General features: G+C 38.2%; 1 protein-coding gene across 1 annotated transcript in view; it reads right to left on the reverse strand.

Moving 5' to 3' along the window:
* Positions 1-2,356: 2,356 nt before the first annotated feature.
* The window catches only part of Lk6 (Lk6 kinase), a 47,273-nt gene continuing 31,065 nt past the window's right edge, over positions 2,357-18,564 (reverse strand). Inside the window, exons 4-6 of the mRNA XM_065224851.1 lie at positions 13,218-13,672; positions 11,938-13,149; positions 2,357-10,632 (exon numbers count right to left, since the gene is read on the reverse strand). Coding sequence (XP_065080923.1) covers positions 9,957-10,632; positions 11,938-13,149; positions 13,218-13,672 — 2,343 coding nt within the window. The 3' untranslated portion in view covers positions 2,357-9,956. The remainder of the gene's footprint in view (positions 10,633-11,937; positions 13,150-13,217; positions 13,673-18,564) is intronic.

The raw sequence follows: 18,564 nt of genomic DNA on the forward strand, positions 1-18,564 counted from the left end.
ACTCTTCAGTTGTCAAAATGCCGTCCAAGCAAGAAGAGCAGCGTATCAAAATTTTGCTCGCGCATCGCGAAAATCCGAGCTACTCGCACGCAAAGTTGGCAAAATCGCTAAAAGTTGCCAAGTCAACCGTTACAAATGTAATTAAAGTATTTGGGGAACGTTTGTCGACAGCCAGGAAGTCTGGATCGGGGGGAAATCGAAACCCGGAAGCCGCTGAGACGACAAAGAGAGTTGCCGGTAGTTTCAAACGAAACCCTAACCTCTCTCTCCGAGATGCCGCAAATAAGCTGGGTGTATCGTCTACAACCGTGCATCGAGCCAAAAAACGAGCCGGACTATCGACTTACAAGAAGGTAGTGACTCCAAATCACGATGATAAACAAAATACGACGGCCAAAGCGCGATCCCGGAGGCTGTACACGACGATGCTGACGAAGTTTGACTGCGTGGTAATGGACGACGAAACCTACGTCAAAGCCGACTACAAGCAGCTTCCGGGACAGGAGTTTTATACGGCAAAAGGAAGGGGAAAGGTAGCAGATGTTTTCAAGCACATGAAACTGTCAAAGTTCGCAAAGAAATATCTGGTTTGGCAAGCCATCTGTACCTGTGGCTTGAAAAGCAGCATTTTCATAGCTTCCGGGACTGTCAACCAAGAAATTTACGTGAAAGAGTGTTTGAATAAACGTCTGCTGCCTTTCCTGAAGAAACACGGTTGTTCTGTACTGTTTTGGCCGGATTTGGCATCTTGCCATTACGGTAAAAAGGCCATGGAGTGGTACGCCGCCAACAACGTGCAGGTGGTTCCCAAGGACAAGAACCCTCCCAACACGCCAGAGCTCCGCCCAATTGAGAAATACTGGGCTATTGTCAAGCGGAACCTAAAGAAGACCAAAAAAACTGCTAAGGGCGAGCAGCAGTTCAAGGAAAACTGGCTTTCTGCGGCGAAGAAGGTGGACAAGGTGGCTGTACAAAATCTGATGGCAGGGGTCAAGCGTAAGGCCCGGCAATTCGGATTTGGAAAAGCGGAAGCCTAACTGAATATTTTTCCTGAATTTTATTCTAATTGAACTTGAAAAAGAAATTTAATTTGATTTTTTAAATAAACGATTTCACCGATTTACACGCGTTTTCCCTTGACCAAATTTTGACCGTATCACCCTTTATTTATCAATTTTATCCCGATGAACGCGTCATTGGGACGGTATTAATGAATATTTGGTTGCTATTGAAAATTTAGTAGATTACTGAATTTATGTATGAGCCCAGTTAGGGGCATTAAAGCCGACATTACATCCATTTCCCCTATGTTACCAAAATTTATGAATTATCTGCCAGTAAATGTTGATATAATTAATTGATTATTGAATTAGCACTCTGTATACCATGAAAAAGCAGCCTGTTTGTGAGTTTTTGCTTGTTTTCAAGTAAGTAGTTATTATTATTATTAAGTTAGGAGCTAGTATTATTATTATTATTCATCAATTTTCAATAGGTCACTATTGAAAATTACACAAATGTCCAACTGTTGCAATGGTTATCAAAATTATCACCGAGGGGGCGACCCCGGCGTAGTGGTTAGCATCCATACCTCTCACGGCAAAGTCACGAGTTCAAATCTCACCCCCGGATAAGTCACGAATGACCCAAGAGCGTTAAAGTGACTATAATAATAAAAAAATATCACCGATTGCCTGCAAAAAGTGGTTTCTCTAACATAGTCACCAAATATTGATACCGAGCACTTAATCCTACGTCAAATCTACGGTCGAGTCTTGGATACAACCTCTTACTTTTTTTTCTCTATTATCGTGATTTTTAGCCGTAGGCAAGTACCACGATGTAAGTAAAATTTCAGAGATCCTTCCGTGAACTTCAAGGCAATTTCAAGAACTTCAGTGGCCACCTTAGTGTCGTGTTGCAAAATCCGAGATCCCACTGTATGACGCGATTTGTCAGCGACGATGGATCGAGTGATGTGCGTTGTTCGAGTATGGGGGCACTTTAGAGTCCCTTCGAATATCTAAGGCCGCTGGCAGAATGAAAGCTGGCGACCGAGCTGACCAGCTAAAGGTATAACAATTATTACAGTTTTCACTCTGCCAGCGGCCTAAGAGGGTTACGGCATCAAATTACGGTTTTACGTTAAGTTAAGTTGCGTTGGAAGGTATGATAAGAAGAGTGGAGATAGACACGAGTGGTACGATCTTCTAGCAGTCCATCCAGCTTTTGGCTTTCGATATCATCGTATGGGGCACGGAACTTTGAGGCGATGACAGAAACTTTAATTCAAGCGAAATGCACTCGTCAGTGAGAAGAAATTTCGGAATTCAAAGCAGAAAGGTACACCAGCAGCTTGAGTGATTTGCAAAAATATACAAATTTTATTTCAAAACTCCTTAGTTTCACTTCCAACAAAATATGATTTTAAATCTTCTTCTTCTTCTTCTATTCTCATCTGGTTCTCTGGATTCGTGTTTCGTTCGTTAATTTTCTTTCGTTCCCAAAACAGGGAACAAATCATCTGGGGAAACAAGAATGTTACATAGTTAATATTGGCTCAAAATTTGTCAAATTTAACCTTTAACCAAAACGCGATTGGTAAAAGCTTCGTTTTTTTTTTCCTTCTATGGAATCGACACGTAACGTTGCCGGGAAAGACTGGCGCAGATTTTCGCAACTTTCCTCCAGTGACACTGCTGGCTCGCATAATCTTAACACAATAATAAAAAAAATATATATGGCAACAATGCAAAAAATGTATGTGTTCTCTATTTTCACTTTGTTTGTTTTGTTTTGTAGGTTCTAGTTATAATTCACTGCGATTTTCTTCTTCTTCTTCTTTTACCTTCCGTTTTGTGTACTTGTATGATCAAATTTTGGGCTTTCTTATCAATGTAAGTAATATATAGGTTTAGATTTTTTTTTCATCAGTTTTCAAATATTTTTTGTATTTTTTACCATTTTGTGATTACTTTTTTTTCTTTTTCTGTGTTTTGTTTTTTTTGCGATTTTTTGTTTGATTTTTTTTTCTATAAAAATATAACTTGGAAATTATTAGTCAACTTACCTTTTCTTTCACATTTGCTTCCTTATTGTGTATTTTTTTTTTCTTCTTTTTTGCAGTTTCTTTAAAAAAGTTTTTATTTTTATTTTTCACCTTATTGTACATTAAATTTTGGAGAGTACCGTTTCATTTTTCTTTTACGCTCTGAAGATTGTTTGTAACGGTTCGTTGTGTTTTCAGCCAACGGTTGTTTGTTTTCTTTTTGGAGGGGATTTTCGAGTGTGCTTGAGTGTTTTTTTTTTCATCATCAAATGAAAAGAGACGCCGGTGGAGCAACATATTAACGGCAATTATGTTCTGCCACACGACACGCAGCTCTTCCGCAGGCGGGGGAGGGATTGTATGACAATCTCTAACTGTTTTTAATTTGAAGAAGAGGGGATTGCGTTTGATATTGTTTTTTTTTTAAGGTGAATTCTTCGGTTTCATTTGTAATCTTTTTTTGTTTTGTTTTGGTGATCGTGTGGATCTGGGAAGGATGAAAAGGAATTTTGAATCCAGTCTTATCTGTTTCCTTTGTTTTTTTTTCTTCTTTTTTCTACTAAATTTTGTTTAAGCAAGATGCTAGTTTCTTGTTTGTTTCGTTTAAGAACAAAATTTCTAAGGATTCCATACGGTTTTGTCAAAGTCCAATATACTACTAAATATTGCTTAATTTCTTTCATGATCCGTATCTTTGAGTTAAAAATAAGAAATTGTTTTAGAATTAAAACATTATAATTGATTTGGGATAAGTTAAGTTAGCTAGAGCACGTTTGCACTGTGCAGTAAAAGTAAACATGTAAATATGAAAAAGCAATTGATTGCCCAAGTGTTCAATTTGATAGCACATTTGAATGCATCCATTGTTACTCTTGAGCAGTTACTACATTAAAGTTGACCAAAGTAGTGTTAGATCAGTGGTTCCCAACCTGTTCCGTGTCGCTATTTTTATATTCATAGTATAATCACCATCAATTTATTTTTGGTAATTCTATATTCGGCACTAAACCGTGGGCGACCCATTCGCCATTTCCATTAATTTTCTTTTGTTTCCTGTCAATTAATCAACATTCTTGCACCACTTCTGCACCCTCTACACTTAATTTCGTCATACACCCATAAAGCGTGTTGTTTTCACTGTGTTAAATAGTGCGGAACACTATAATGGAAGAATAGTGAAATAATGCCATCAAAATTACATGACTCTTTTCGCAAATTTCTTTAGGACAAACAATACTCATTACGGGAAGGTTCCCTGTAGCTGGCTTTCATGAATTCATAATTTACGAAAAATGTACCAAAGAAATTATTCCTAACTGCGACTAAGGTCATTTTCAAATGTCGATGACGGTTTCATGAAAAAAAAAATTTCCACTTCGTTTACCAACAACCCATGCAATGATATGTCTCAGAAATGCACATGACATTCTTGTGATTATTTCATTCTATGGACTTCTACGTTTCGTTGAATACATAATTTTCACGTGATTTTGCTGGAAACTTTTAAATCTTGCGCGCTTAAATTAAATTTGACATAGAAACCACATAACAACTTTATTTAGTGTAGGGTCGGAGATGGAAATGGCAAAAAAATAACGTATTCAACCAACATGACAAATCATCAAAAGTAGATGGACCAAACATGACACAAAAGAAGATTTTTGAAAATTTATAGGATTTGCAGAGAAATTGAGATTTGAATGGAAAATATTGATGAAATTTTTACTATAAAGCTACATCAAAATGTCAAAAGTTAAATAGTTATAGCTATCCATTTTTATTCTGATTGTAGTTTGGCTCATTAAATCGTCGTTTAGCGGCACTCATATCCATTTTCGTTTGTCAAACTTAATGGATGTGGGTGTTGTTTTCCTCTTTACTTTTAGTTCAGGATGTTTCTCTTATAAATTAACGATGAAACTGGCTGAACATGTCTTACGAATTTCATTTTAAAGCACCCTCTCAAAACTTTGTGAATGTTCAAACTTCGTCTAGTCAATCAACTTAACATTCTTTTTATCCCTTGGAAAAAAAAACTGGACTACAATTTGAAAAGGGCTCTACGTTTTATAAAAAATAATAAGTCCTACACAACAATTGTGATTAAAGAGAAAGCTGTAGAAAATTGTCTGAACTTTCATATAATATATTATATAGAATGTTATAAACATAGATATCTCATTCATACACTGAAAAAAAAACACAAAAAACAGACTTTTCTTGAAACCCTTATTTTTAAAAATTATAAAACTATTTTTTTTGTTTCTAGAAAGACGTTTCAACTCTCCATACATCGTCCAAGTCGTCCATATATTTCATGATTGGAACTCTCGAATTTTACTAACAACTTTTTCATACCTGCATTGCGAAAAATCACAAGTGCACTTAAGTTAACTTGCGTAGCTTGATGATGTCTTCACATGAGTAATGTTAATTTTAATGTTAGGCACTTGATAATATTCATCTGCTTTTGAATGAAATTCAAATGTATAGATTTCTTTCAGTGCAGACAAGATTTTTTTTATTGATAGAAAATCTTTTTTTCCTATAAATGGCAATTTATGGACGACTTATAGATAAATAAGTCGTCTTTCGTATAAAAAAGCTTCATAATTTTCAAAAATAGGGTTTTTGAAAAAAAAATGGTTTTTAAAATGATATTTTTGCTGTGTAGAAATATTTTTTTTCCCGTCAATTTTCTACAATGTACTCTTTGACCAAATTTCCAAAGTCTATATCCACAAGTTGAATTGGGGTCTGAGAGGGTACTACCAACTCCTTACGTAACGTTCTGAATCACTAAGCCTTATCTACAATGATCGATTTTCTCTTATGTTAACATGTTGCTAAAGGCCCACGCACATCAGATCCGGATCGGACGCGTTGCGGCAAAGTGACAGCTAAATCTATTGTCTAACTGTCAAATTTACGTCAACGCAACGCAAACGGATCTAATGTGGGTGGCCCTTAACTGTACAGCAATTAAAAAAAATAAACGATCATCGCGGTTAGGCCCTTATGATTCTGAACTCCATTGGAGCTCAACAAGAAAAAAAAAGCAAATAATTGCGACGATGACGACAATTTCGTCACTTTTGCCCATTCGATCCCAATAAATCTCTTTTCTCCAGTCGGTGCGCAAAATTTGACCACTATCATGTATTTTTTCATTGCCATTTCGTTCCGAATTAAGACGCTCTATGATTTGATTGCGAACCACAGATTGAGAGCCCCTGGCCTAGACTGACGCTCGATTTAGTACATGTAATGTTTGATTAATAATAATGTGTTAACTCAAGAATTGGAAGATTCTAAAAACAGGCCACAGTTAATGATAACCAATTTTAACTTAATACACCCAGGGAAAATAGCAACGTCGTCTGCTTCTACTTTATGTTTCTTTCAATAACTTTCAAGGGCTCAACAAAGTTACTCTGGTGGCCAATTGATATTCAACTGTTGGCTTTGATTTTGTTTTAATATATATGAGGTTTAATCAATAAATTAGTAAATAGTTTATCCTCTTGGCTCTGATTTTTCTGCTTTATTTCTGCTTCTTTGCAATGATAAATTGTATTCATTATATCTGTGTTGTTTTCCTACAAATACGTATTCCATGTTTTACAAATGCTGGCGGTGGCTTTTCGTTTCCAAAACCCGTAACGTAAGAAATTTATCTCAACATAACAACGGCATATATGGTTGAATGGCTTGTCAACTCTTTCTTACCGGAACTGCTTCCACATTGCATGCCACCTATAAATACGTGAATGAAATTTTCTCTTCCTCTCTATGCCCGCGCATCGGATCCATGGAAAGCAAAGGCAATTTCACCTTCTTTTGTTATAAATGTTATAATTGTATCGTGAAATATGTTCCGATAATTACGGAACCTAACCAACAATAGAGTGTGTTCTACACAAGAGTGAGTTGCATGAGATGGTCGTATGCTACCTTCGCGTTTTATTTTTCTTTGAATTAAAGCTTTCATTTCGACAGTTAGTTTACGATGTTTTGCTATTTAAGCGACACTCCCACTAGATGACTAGACTAGATGTAGACGTCAATGGTTTAACGATGACAGCTTATTTAATTTCTCAGATAAATTGATGCAATTTAATGGCGCAAATTCTTTAAAGCATGATTACGAACTAAGCAGAAACAATAGATTATCTCCATTAAAAACGAGGGACACCCAAAAGGCATCATCATATGGTACCGATGGTAGTGATTTACTTCCCATTGAAGCAAACCAATGTTGTCCCAGATTGAGAGACACATACGAGTAAATCGCAATGGGAGAACGATAATTTTCCACAAAACATTTGCAGAGACCTAGTTCACCCAAACTTTCATGCAACTCAAATGTAACAACATAATCAATGGAAATACAATGTAATTCAGCCACTACTATATTCATGGTGTCTCCTAATCAAATCAATAATAGGATTATGGGAACTAATCTTGGTCCATGGTCGTATTTTGGACCGATAGCTGATGTCCAAAACCAGTGCTCAAATTCAATTTGTCGTCAATGAGAAAAGCAACGATACACCATAAGGGATCTCATGAATGGATGATTTTCGATCTGCTTCATCGTCACTTGGGTTCTTTAATTTTGAAAAATGTAGGGCCTCGTGTTCTGAGCACCATTTCGAATCCATAGACTTTCATCTCGATTTTGCAATCAAGATTTAAAGTAAAATAATTACTTCATTGTTTGACACTATAAACTACCAACAACGGCTATACTCAGTTGGATACAAACTGCCGAACGTCAAAATCGTTCGTTTCCATGGAGAATCATGGCTACCAACTGCTGGGAAATTAAATTTAAACTATGCCTTCTTTCCAGTTGAACTGTAGCCCAGAAAGCGGTACTTCAACGTCAACAAAGTTCTATTGAAGATAGTGGGCCTTACCCATTTGCAGTGTTGGAAAAGATCGCGATGTTTCACGAAGTTCGCGGACTTTTCCATCACTGGACCAGTTGGCATAGTTGTCACGTTTTAAAACGCAATTTTCTTCTTTTATGAACTGCTCTTTCATATTCCGTTGAAACACCTATACTACAGCCCATGAAAAAGGATGCTAAATAAAAATTTATCGGAAGAAGTAGCGTTTTTCGAAACTACGCATTATACCAATCGGGGTGGAGCCAGTTCAACCAGCGAGACAACTTTGAGAAAGAAATGTTCAAAACTTTTTTCGATTATCAAGGTTTGTTTTCGTTTTGTAAGTCTTCAAAATGTTCGATCTCTCCAGGTTAAAAATATATACCTAGGTATTTCAGATCACGATATTTTGCAATTCTTTAATCTTTGAAACTTGTCTTCGAAGTCCCAAGACCCAGGTCTACATTTTTTCGGTCCAGGATTCTGGAAAATCTTAAGAATGATTGTTATTGTCCAAGTCCCGAATTCTAAAGCGAAGTTCGGTTAAAATTAAACGATTAATGCACCACGTTCTAATGTTATGGTTTTTGTTTTCCATTCATGCTTCAAGTTTCGCGTAGCTTCCCTACACTGAGGCAAACAAATCTTAAGAATTTCATAAGAGATGACTTATGAACCGATACAATTTTGATTTAACCTATTATATTTTCCAAGCGTTGATAGACGTGGGAACAAATCACGGAGTCAATAATATGAACGCTCAGGATTCGATTCCGGTCTGCTACATTTTATATAACTTTTTTTTTAAGTTTAATAAGCTAACTTGTTAATTGAGTTTCATACGCCAAACTTATATTTTCAAAAGAAATCCTTATGTCGAAATGTCATAAATGGTTCTGTGAATTCTAACGTTCCTTTGCCTCAGTGTAGGTAACAAAGTTTAGCATTTATTTTTGTCCGACTTTGTTTCAAGCAAGCAATTCGGTAGCAACATACAGTTTCCATTCCAACAACTTTAGCAACTCACTCTTGGGAACCTCTTTTTTTCTCTTCTGGCGACCACTTCTAGGAAGTTAGTTAGTGCTACAGACTTCCCTCCAGGATGGACTGGACATGCTTGCAATTACAAGTTTGTTAGTTTGTAGTTTTATTGATCATGGAAAGTACATTCCGTTTCTCAAGGAAACAGTGAACAATCTTCAAATACAAATAAGGCTTCGGTTTTGCGTATTCCCTATAAAAGCTTTCGCGTTTTTGTCTCGTTTCACTGACCATATGTATTGTATGTAGGTATTTGTGTTTGAAAGTAGCACTTTGTCATTCATTGAACCTTTGTGAACATTCTTCTCCTAGGTAGCTGATTCCTTCGCTGCTTTTCCTTATTTAAAACAATATACCATTCACATCCATAGCTAACCTGAATTATAACGTTAAGTTGGGTGAAAGAATTGTATTCTTTGCTTACTGTCTTCTAAGCTCTCTCTCCCGAGTTCTTCATGTTTGTGTAATGTAGCTTTTAAATTAAACTGTATAGTATAGAAAACAGTTCCTAACAATTCAACTTACTGCAGCCTTCCTTCGTAACGGCTCGAAAACCGAAATTTCAAATGTTTCCTACAATTTGCCATCTTTTTTTTCGTTCGATACATACATACATAACATAGCGCGAAAAAAATGCTTATTTCAAACAATTGGTTCTGATTAGTGAATTGTTTCCTTTTTCTGAAAAGGTTTCTACCTTTCCTAATAAAAAAAAATACAATATACATATGGATAAAAGATGGGAAGATTACAATTTTCTTGAAATAGTTCCAATTGCAAGGGAAGAGAAAGAAGTTGTTACGTCGACAACTGTGCCGGAAATTTTTAGCGAAAAAATAGGACAGACAAAAATAAAATAAAAAAATAGCCGGAAGTAGTTGACAGCCACTGGTTTCGTGGAATTGAATGAAAGAAAAGAGAGTAAATAATTAAGGAAGAAAATTGGAGGAATCCTTTTTCTAGCAAACGGTTCAACCACTTTTTGTCGTGATTATCATATTTGGCGTTTGGCGTTGTAGTTGCTGATGAGGGTGATGGTATTTGTGTTGTTGCTGTTGATTCTGTTTTTGTTTTTGTTGTTGCTGCTGTTCAATGGAATCCACCGCCGCTTCTAATGGACTGCAAATGCTGCGCGATTTTAGCGAGAGACGTCGCTGCATTAGCAAGGATTCATTTGGTGGCGATAGACCAACCATTATGCCATTGCTGTTGCCATTGTAGCCATAGTCGTCATACAGGTCACTAATGCGCAGCTGGTTGATCATCGATTGGTAGCCATTCAGTGTCTCTCGCTTCAGTGCGGTAACAATTGTGTTTGAGTTTGTATGATAATGCTTATACTTATTAGTAGTATTATTTGTTATTGGATCACAGTTCAAAGTATTTCTATTTTGTGTTGGCATGCGCCCTCCTCCCACTCCTGCTACTATTACTAACTCTCCTCCACCGCCGTTGGTGTAATCGTCATGAAGCTTTCCAGCTGGAACCAGCTCGTTTTGACGATACTGGTGCTGACGATAGTTGCCACCGGCGTTACTAACCCGATTGTTGGTTCCTCCTCCGCGATTGTACTGATGGTGATTAGGATTGTTGTTGGTAGATGTGCCATGGATGTTACCCGACGCATCCGAAATGGCCGATTGTAACCTGAAAAAGCAGAAGCCAAAGAATAATGTTACTTACTGGGTGCAATTCGGTTTAGACAGTTCCTCTACTTATGAGTTTTGTCATTTCGTAAAACATCATTGGGAGACATGGGAAGTGTGTTTAATGACGCAGAGCTCGCACTCGCTCGAAGTTGCTCGGACTACCTCGAGCGACTACGAGCTTGTTCGACCTGTGTCTCAATGAACACCAGTTTGATCCAATTTGCGATTTTCTTTATTTTTGCGGCAAAATGCCTATAATAAACTCCAATTGAAAGTAGTGCTGTGATGATGGTCAACATTAGCGCGATACGATAACCGATTTTTTAAATCCGATATCAACAATAATCGAAGTTCGATATTGGTCCTACTACCGTCGGTGGTTCTAGCTCCAGTTGAAGGATCTAATGAAGAAGAATTTGATTGTGATGAATCGACGAGAATGATTGGAAGGAGTTATCACGAGGGAATGGTTCAACGCCATAATAAGCGATGAATAACCAAGTGGTTGCCTCACTCCGTACGGAAAAAAATGATATTTATTTGAGTAGTGGAACACACTAATCCAGGCCTCCTGCAAATCAGTGAAAACTCCAATAATTAGTAAATGTATTCTGAACTTGTACAGGCTTTGTTCAGTTTACTTAATTTATTTATAAAATACAAAATTTGTCAAAAACTGACTTGTTCTGCTGTGCAAAACCCCGGTAAAACTCTACCGACTTCGGTGATCTGAATTAAATGTGCCATTTTGTCGGTACTTGGAGGACAAGTAAGAAGAGTACGTTTCTACGTTTGTACCAGGCGGCTCGGAAAGTTTGGCTTAGTATTGCATCCTCGGTTCCTTCCTTCCTGGATATCGGATATCGAAATGATATCGATGTTTTCAGAGATCGATATGGATATTATCGATAAATACGACCTCGTCCCAGCACTAATTGGAAGTAGATTCGTTTGTTCTTGTTCTTCTCTAAAATCCTCGTGGTCATACGTCATAAATCTCGACCGAGTTTGACGTATAGTCTTCGTGTTATGTTCCGCTATTTGACAGCTCAATTGGTTCAAGAAATTCTCTCCGCCAGACTGTAAATAAAGCGACTGTAGTTCGACCTGCTAGAACTTACTCGCACTAAATAGCTCGTGTTTTAGCTAAATGAACACCATCAGCATAAACATCTCGAAGTTCGTTGGATCGGCTGAATGAACGGCAAAAAAGAGGTCGCATGTTGTTGCGATCTGTTTCGCCCTCTCATTAAACACAGCTTGATTGATACTTTTTGTTTCTTTGTATGTGTGTCACACTTACCGAGCGTTGTTGCTAGTATAGCCATTGCTGTGACGATAGGACGATCCATCGGCAACCAGCTCGTCTTCATCATCGTTGTATTGGTTGTTACGACGGCTTCGCCAGAATTGTTGCTGCGGATGCTGTGAGCGGATCTCGATACTGCCCGTTTTTTCGTTATTGCTCTTCGGTTGGCGGTAGTAGGAAGATTTTCCGCTTCCGCTTCCACTTTTGCCACCACCACTGCCACTTCCGCCGCTACGGTACTGATTGTTATTATGGTGATGATGGTTATGGTGATTATGATTGTTGTAGTAGTTATTGTACGAGCTGAAGTTGCGATACTGTTGCTGATGGTAGCGTGCCCTTGCGGAATTGTTGTAACTCGGTCCGAGTATCGAAGACGGATGTTTGAACTTCTGAGCGTCAGTATCGGCACCACGGTATCGCCAGTTTTGCTCTGGTGGAATCGTCACCGAGCTGGAAGTAATGGACGGAGGAGTATTCTTCTCTTTGATGACATCCAGCGATTTTTGCTGTTGTTGTTTTTGTTGTACTGAAGGGGTGGAATTGTTCTCCTTGTTGTCAGAACCACTGTTCGGGTTTACAACTACAGTAGGGGAAGGAGAAGATAACGAAGAAAGCCCATTGACACCTTGACTAGTGGCGGTGGCAATTGGAGACGGTGTCATCGAATTCGGCGAAGCGTCCGGTGTCAACGTAGACGCCGATGATGACTTCCTGATGCTGACATAGTCAGCATCTCCATCACAGCGATGATGATCGTCAGTCGATGATGATGAGGATGAGGATGATGATGACACTGACGATGGTGATGTGGATGGGGAAGGTGATAGAGAGCCACCTTCATCCGCATCCACATGGTACCGGTCACCGGCCTGCACCTTGATAATGCTCGATCTGGCAGACAAAGGTGGGCACGGTTGTGGTTCAGTTCGAACCACTACGTCCAACGTATTCCTCTCTAGAGGCTGATCCGTGACTTCTACCTCCACGGATCCAACCGCAGGAGACAGCGTGGAGGACGTTGGTTCTGGGTTTGCATTTTTCTTAGGAGCTACGACCTCTTGTTGCTGCTGCACCGAAGGCTGATAAATGTTGGGTCGCTCCTTAGTCATGTAGTCGTAGCGCATCGAAAAATGCTGCAGAATGACACGCTTTACGGCCATCGCAGATTCAGCAAAGTGCGACAGCTCTCGTGCCGATTGATTGCTAGAAAAAAAAAAAAACAAGCATATCTTAGGTATTTGAAACAGAGTCTAGAAATCAAACACACTTACCGCCGGATTATACCCGGTGTCTTCAATACTCGTCGGCGCTGCTTTTCCTTGATTGCATCGGAATTGACGCCATCGATGCAATCACCTTCATCGGTAATTTTAATCCATGGATGGTTGAGCACCGCAGCGGCGCTGAGACGCTTGGGCGCCTCCTTGACCAAAAGTCCACGGATTAAGTCTTTAGCCTCTTCACTAACATCTATCCAATCGTTTTCTGGGAAGCTATATCGACCCTCCTGGATCGATTCAAACAGTAGCTCTTGACAGGTACGACAGTTCTCGCCCCGATTCCAGCCGCAGTCCTGCTCGCAGTTGCCGGAGAAGGGCGGATATCCGCACAGCAGAATGTACGCAATCACGCCCAGCGACCACAAATCACAACGCTTATCATAGTAGTTCGATTCGCCTACGAACAAATCCACCACCTCTGGGGCCATAAACTCAGCGCTTCCGACCTGTAAAGAAAAATATAACAATATATATAGTGAACCTTCAGATTATCAATACAGTTGTGTTTCAATATATTATTCAAAAACAAGTAAAAAAATAGATTTCTTCGTCATTTCGTCGTACAGTACAATGAACTGAAAGTAGGTAATGTTTATGTATGAGCACCGTGCAAGGAAAGCAATAATAAGCAAAACTGTGCACGATGATTTCGGTCTAAGCACTTTTCTCAGTAGAAGCGAATTAAGGGATAAGTCTGCCATCGAAGGGCTACTCCTGCAATTGGCAAATATTAATAAACATGACGTGTATGTCTTACTTGGTTCGAGCCCGTTGCAGTCAACGCACTATTTAATAATATGCAAGTGCGCCACGGCTGCTGTTACCTGCTGTATTTAGGTAGTGTATATGGGGGCAATATGGTCCCTCTAAGAAAAACACATAATAAAACATAAAAAACCTTCCTAAATAATGGCTACACACAAAAAAAATAAAAATTTTATCTTTAAAAATTTTAACATTTTAAATTAAAGTTTCTCGAATTCGGTAGTTTATAATACGAATATTTTCAAAATGAATTGTTTTTCTTTGGGTTGAAAGTTTTTCTTTCACTATCGACATGTAATCACCTCATGGTCCAAACATCCAATAGGACTATAGTACGAGACACTAGAATCAAACCGCAGAAAATCAATTGTGCAGTTCCAAAATTCAACGACGGGGGAACCGATGCCGGTACTGGAGGCAATGAGAAAGAGTAAAGTTTTCGCAGAAGGTAAGATATTTCGAGTATGATTTTTAAAAACATCCAGATCGCCAGCATATTGGGACGTTAGAGCACACTGCAGAGATGCATTCGGTGGCTATCAATAACGTTTGCAATGTATCGCTGGAGGGATTGCAGATTATGTTCTTTTCTATAGGATACTGGTAAGATTTAGTCGCACCAGGTTTCGCTGCTTATCGTCGGCCAGCAGTGAAAACAAGATGCACTTTCGTTCGACTAAGTCCGCTGCATGTTGGAGGAAAGGCGTCTGGGAGGAAACCTTCACCAAAGACAACATCCCTGATATTAACATCCTGATGTGAATGAAAAATAAAAATATGAATATTAAGAAAATACTTAAATAAATATGAATATTGGTTATTTTCCTTTCACATAAAAGAAATTAAATTGAAAATAATTCGTATTTGAGATGAAAACTGCGATGAAATTGCGGTGAAACAGCCTTCTTTTGAAGCAAAACTTTTCCAACGTCAACGTAAAAGTATTTGTTTTTTAGTTTGACAGTTCTACAATTCGATTTGAAAGTTTAATTGTAAATTGTAATTGGTTTCAGAAATTTGTCGAATCATAGCGATATATAGTGTTCTTATGACCCCGAAAAATAATAACTTTCTGCTAGTTTTGCCAACCGACCATAAATTACCCACTATGTATTATCCCCGATGTTTTGCAGTACGCAGCATGAGAACATACTACAAAAGCGGCTTACACACATTTTTACCAATTTAATGGAAAAAAAATGTGGTTTAGAGACAATGTCCAAGATGGGAACAACATTCACTACTGATGACAAATTTCCCTCAAATTTTACTCTTTGTGTTATATGACTGAACCCACCTTAATAGGATTACTAAGACTTTCTCGGACATCTATTGTCTCAAGTCACTGTACTATTCCCTGGTGCGATCCATGCTGGAATACTGTTATGTGGTCTGGATTCTAAACTACAACAATGGTGCTGAGAGAGTTGAGTCCGTTCAACGACGTTTTCTTCCATTCGCTCTGAGGAAGCAACATTGGAGAGACCCGTTCCACTTGCCTAACTATGAAAGTCACTGCCAGTTGATCGATCTGGAGCCTCTCCGAGCTAGAAGAGATACTTCAAGGACTATGCTCGTCGCGAACGCAACTTGGAGCAAGTGAACATCAACGTCAAACCCCGAGCGCTCCGTAACAACGTTATGCTGATATTGCCACTTCGTCGGACAAAATGAACGGTGCTATACTGCCCATAAAAGCATATCTGTCAGCAAGCCGAGAAAAATCCTAGTAAATATTTATTTATTTCTTCATAGAGCCTTAAAAATGGGATAACCTGGTTTTGTTGTAGTATTTTTTTTTCGATATTTTCTGAACATTATTGTTTGTAAAATGTCAGTAGTTTTCAACCGATTCTAATTGATATCTCATTGCTGACAAAAATCCATTTGGCACTGTTATGCTTTTATGGGCAGTATAGGTGGGCTGCAGCGAGTGTTCAATACAGTCTATTCAACATTATCTTCATTTGTTTCTGACAACATAATTTCCCCATTGCATTGATGGAAAATGTAGCAATTTATAGTTTTGTGGTAAGGTGGTAATAAGATAAAATGCCTGAAAAAAATGTTGATTTATTTGATATTTAAGCTACGGTGCTAGCACTTTAAATTAGACAGTGCCTAATGTTAGACAGTTTTATGTTTAATAAATATTGTCAGATTTAACTGTATTGTTGTGCTTATCTGTATATTCTGCTTAGCCTGATCTAGCAGATAATCATGTTCGTACTCGCTGATTCAAAGACTAAATCGTGTAAGCATCGAACTGTCCATAATAAGGCACTGTTCAACATATGGTGCTTGCGCCACACACACATGCTATAATAATTATTTCAGTTTTTCGACCATTCTTTATATCTTATTTGATATACAGTAGGTTTTCTGTTTTATATTAGCGAATCTGTTAAGCTCGGGCGATTTTCACGCTTCGTAGAACTTCCGTTCTAGAAACAGTTTTTAATAGTAGTACAAGAAGGAGTAAACATTCACTACCTTTGCTTTATATTCCTCAAAATCAGTACCCAAACAATTTCGTTAAGTACTGGTGTGTGAAGTTTATGGGTTTAGGACGGTTTGAAGATTAATTTTATCGAGGATACTCAGTTAAGTTGATGACAGTTGAATACCAATATATCTATATATATATATATATATTATATATTAAAGTTATAGTTTTCATTACAGAAGAGGGCATCGTATCATGCGATAGTCTACATCCAGTAAAAATTGGTGATCAACTGTCAAACAAATTTTGCAAATTGGCTAGCACAAATTAAGTGAATCAATTCGATTGCTTCTGGGAAAATTCCATTGCTAACTACCCTTGCCAACAATGACCAATTCTAGCCGTCCAAACACACTCCAACCCATGTAGGAGTTGATACACGACGGGAGGTGAGAAAACCCACTGACACAATATAGTATACAGTATACAGAAGCGGCTTCATAATGACAAATAGCACCGATATTGCAACGTACATTTGACTGGCTGTGTGCTCTCACCATCGTTTGTTCCACATCCAAACTAAGCCTGTCATATCTGTGTATGCTTCCGCGTTGAGTAACGTCGCCGGTTCAATGAATATTATTTCACCTAAAAATAGGCGACTCGCGATCCGACGAATATTCTCGGACAGCAGTGTTTTCCGATCGTAAGGCAGCACCACAGCTCACTACCAATCGTGCTGCGCTGGTTGACGCATTGTGAATTGTAAGTATAAATAAATTATATATAAATATATAAATAGTTAATCTAATAAAGATATTTGTAGAAAGTGCCCCCGAATACATCTACGGGTACGTCTGTACCCACATAGCTCCAAATTGCGATGTTAATTTTTGAACCAAAACGATCACGCAAACCGCATCAAAGTCTACACGTTCTCGCACCCCCACCTCCCCCCCCCCCCTCCCGCTTTGGTTCCGTCAGCACATTACTGCTAGTAGACACAGGAAGAAAACAACCCACCACAATGGACAACAAATAGCCAGAGGCTAGGGAGGTACTAGGGACAAGTTACTTTCTATGCCAGTTTGATAAATCAAGCTCTTATTCTAAGCTTGTTAAACCCCAACAGAGCTTTTGTTATCCTGGAGCTAGCTTAGTCTCTTCCTGAATACGCCAGTGGCGACGAGTGAATGGCACCATCATCAGAGAGGGAAAAAAAATTAAATAAAGTAAATTTGTCAACAATAACATCATCGTGATCGTCATCACATCGTGCGTTGGGAGTGAATAATTTTTCGACACTTTCATTTACGGAAAACAATAAACAACACAAAAAGGGGGAAAAGTCAAAGTTAATTTTGTGTTTTCACAAACACATTGGCACACTTTACTACGATGTTCTGTTGCTGTGCTCATCACGCACGTGCTTTTTGCCGGTCAATATAGGGCTCACGATAGCAGAACGAGCAGAACTAAGTTAATAATGGTTCGACCAAATTCAGCACGCTTTGGTGAACATCAACAACAACGAAATACCTAGTGATGTGGATGAAGTTTAAACGTGCAGCACATATGTGCGAGATTTATTTTTATACATAGGTACCTAAGATCCAGCTCGCACCGGTTCAGTAAACCCATTCAGTGATAATCTTGACAATAATGAGTCACGAGGGGCTTAATTGAAGTTATTGAATAATAAATTGAAGAAAGAAATTTCAAAATGATGATTGTGGTCGATCCTGGATCATAGTTCTTCTTGATTTGAAACGTTATAGAGCTGCGAGAAAATTGATCTAATTTACTAAATTATAACTTTTGAAAAAGGGCCAACGAATTAATTACGATACAAAATCTTCTAAAATTGATGTAGTGGTAGTACTTTATTTGTGTGCATCTATAGTTTCGGCCCACACACTTGAAAAAAGCGTTACATTATTTCTATGTGCAATTAAAGGTGACTTTCACCTGTACACCATGAATGTGTTCCGCATAGCAGTTAGGCCCATATGATTCTGAAAGCTAGATATGTTTTAAATAAGTCTATTTTTTCACACATTTTTTGTATATTTTGCAATGTTCCATATAATCATGACCACAACTAATGGAACCGCTAGCTAGCATAAT

Source organism: Ochlerotatus camptorhynchus, unplaced genomic scaffold (assembly GCF_037179485.1).
Source record: "Ochlerotatus camptorhynchus isolate MF236.1 unplaced genomic scaffold, CSIRO-AGI_Acam_v1.1 ptg000216l, whole genome shotgun sequence".
In the NCBI taxonomy this organism is placed as follows: Eukaryota; Metazoa; Arthropoda; class Insecta; order Diptera; family Culicidae; genus Ochlerotatus; species Ochlerotatus camptorhynchus.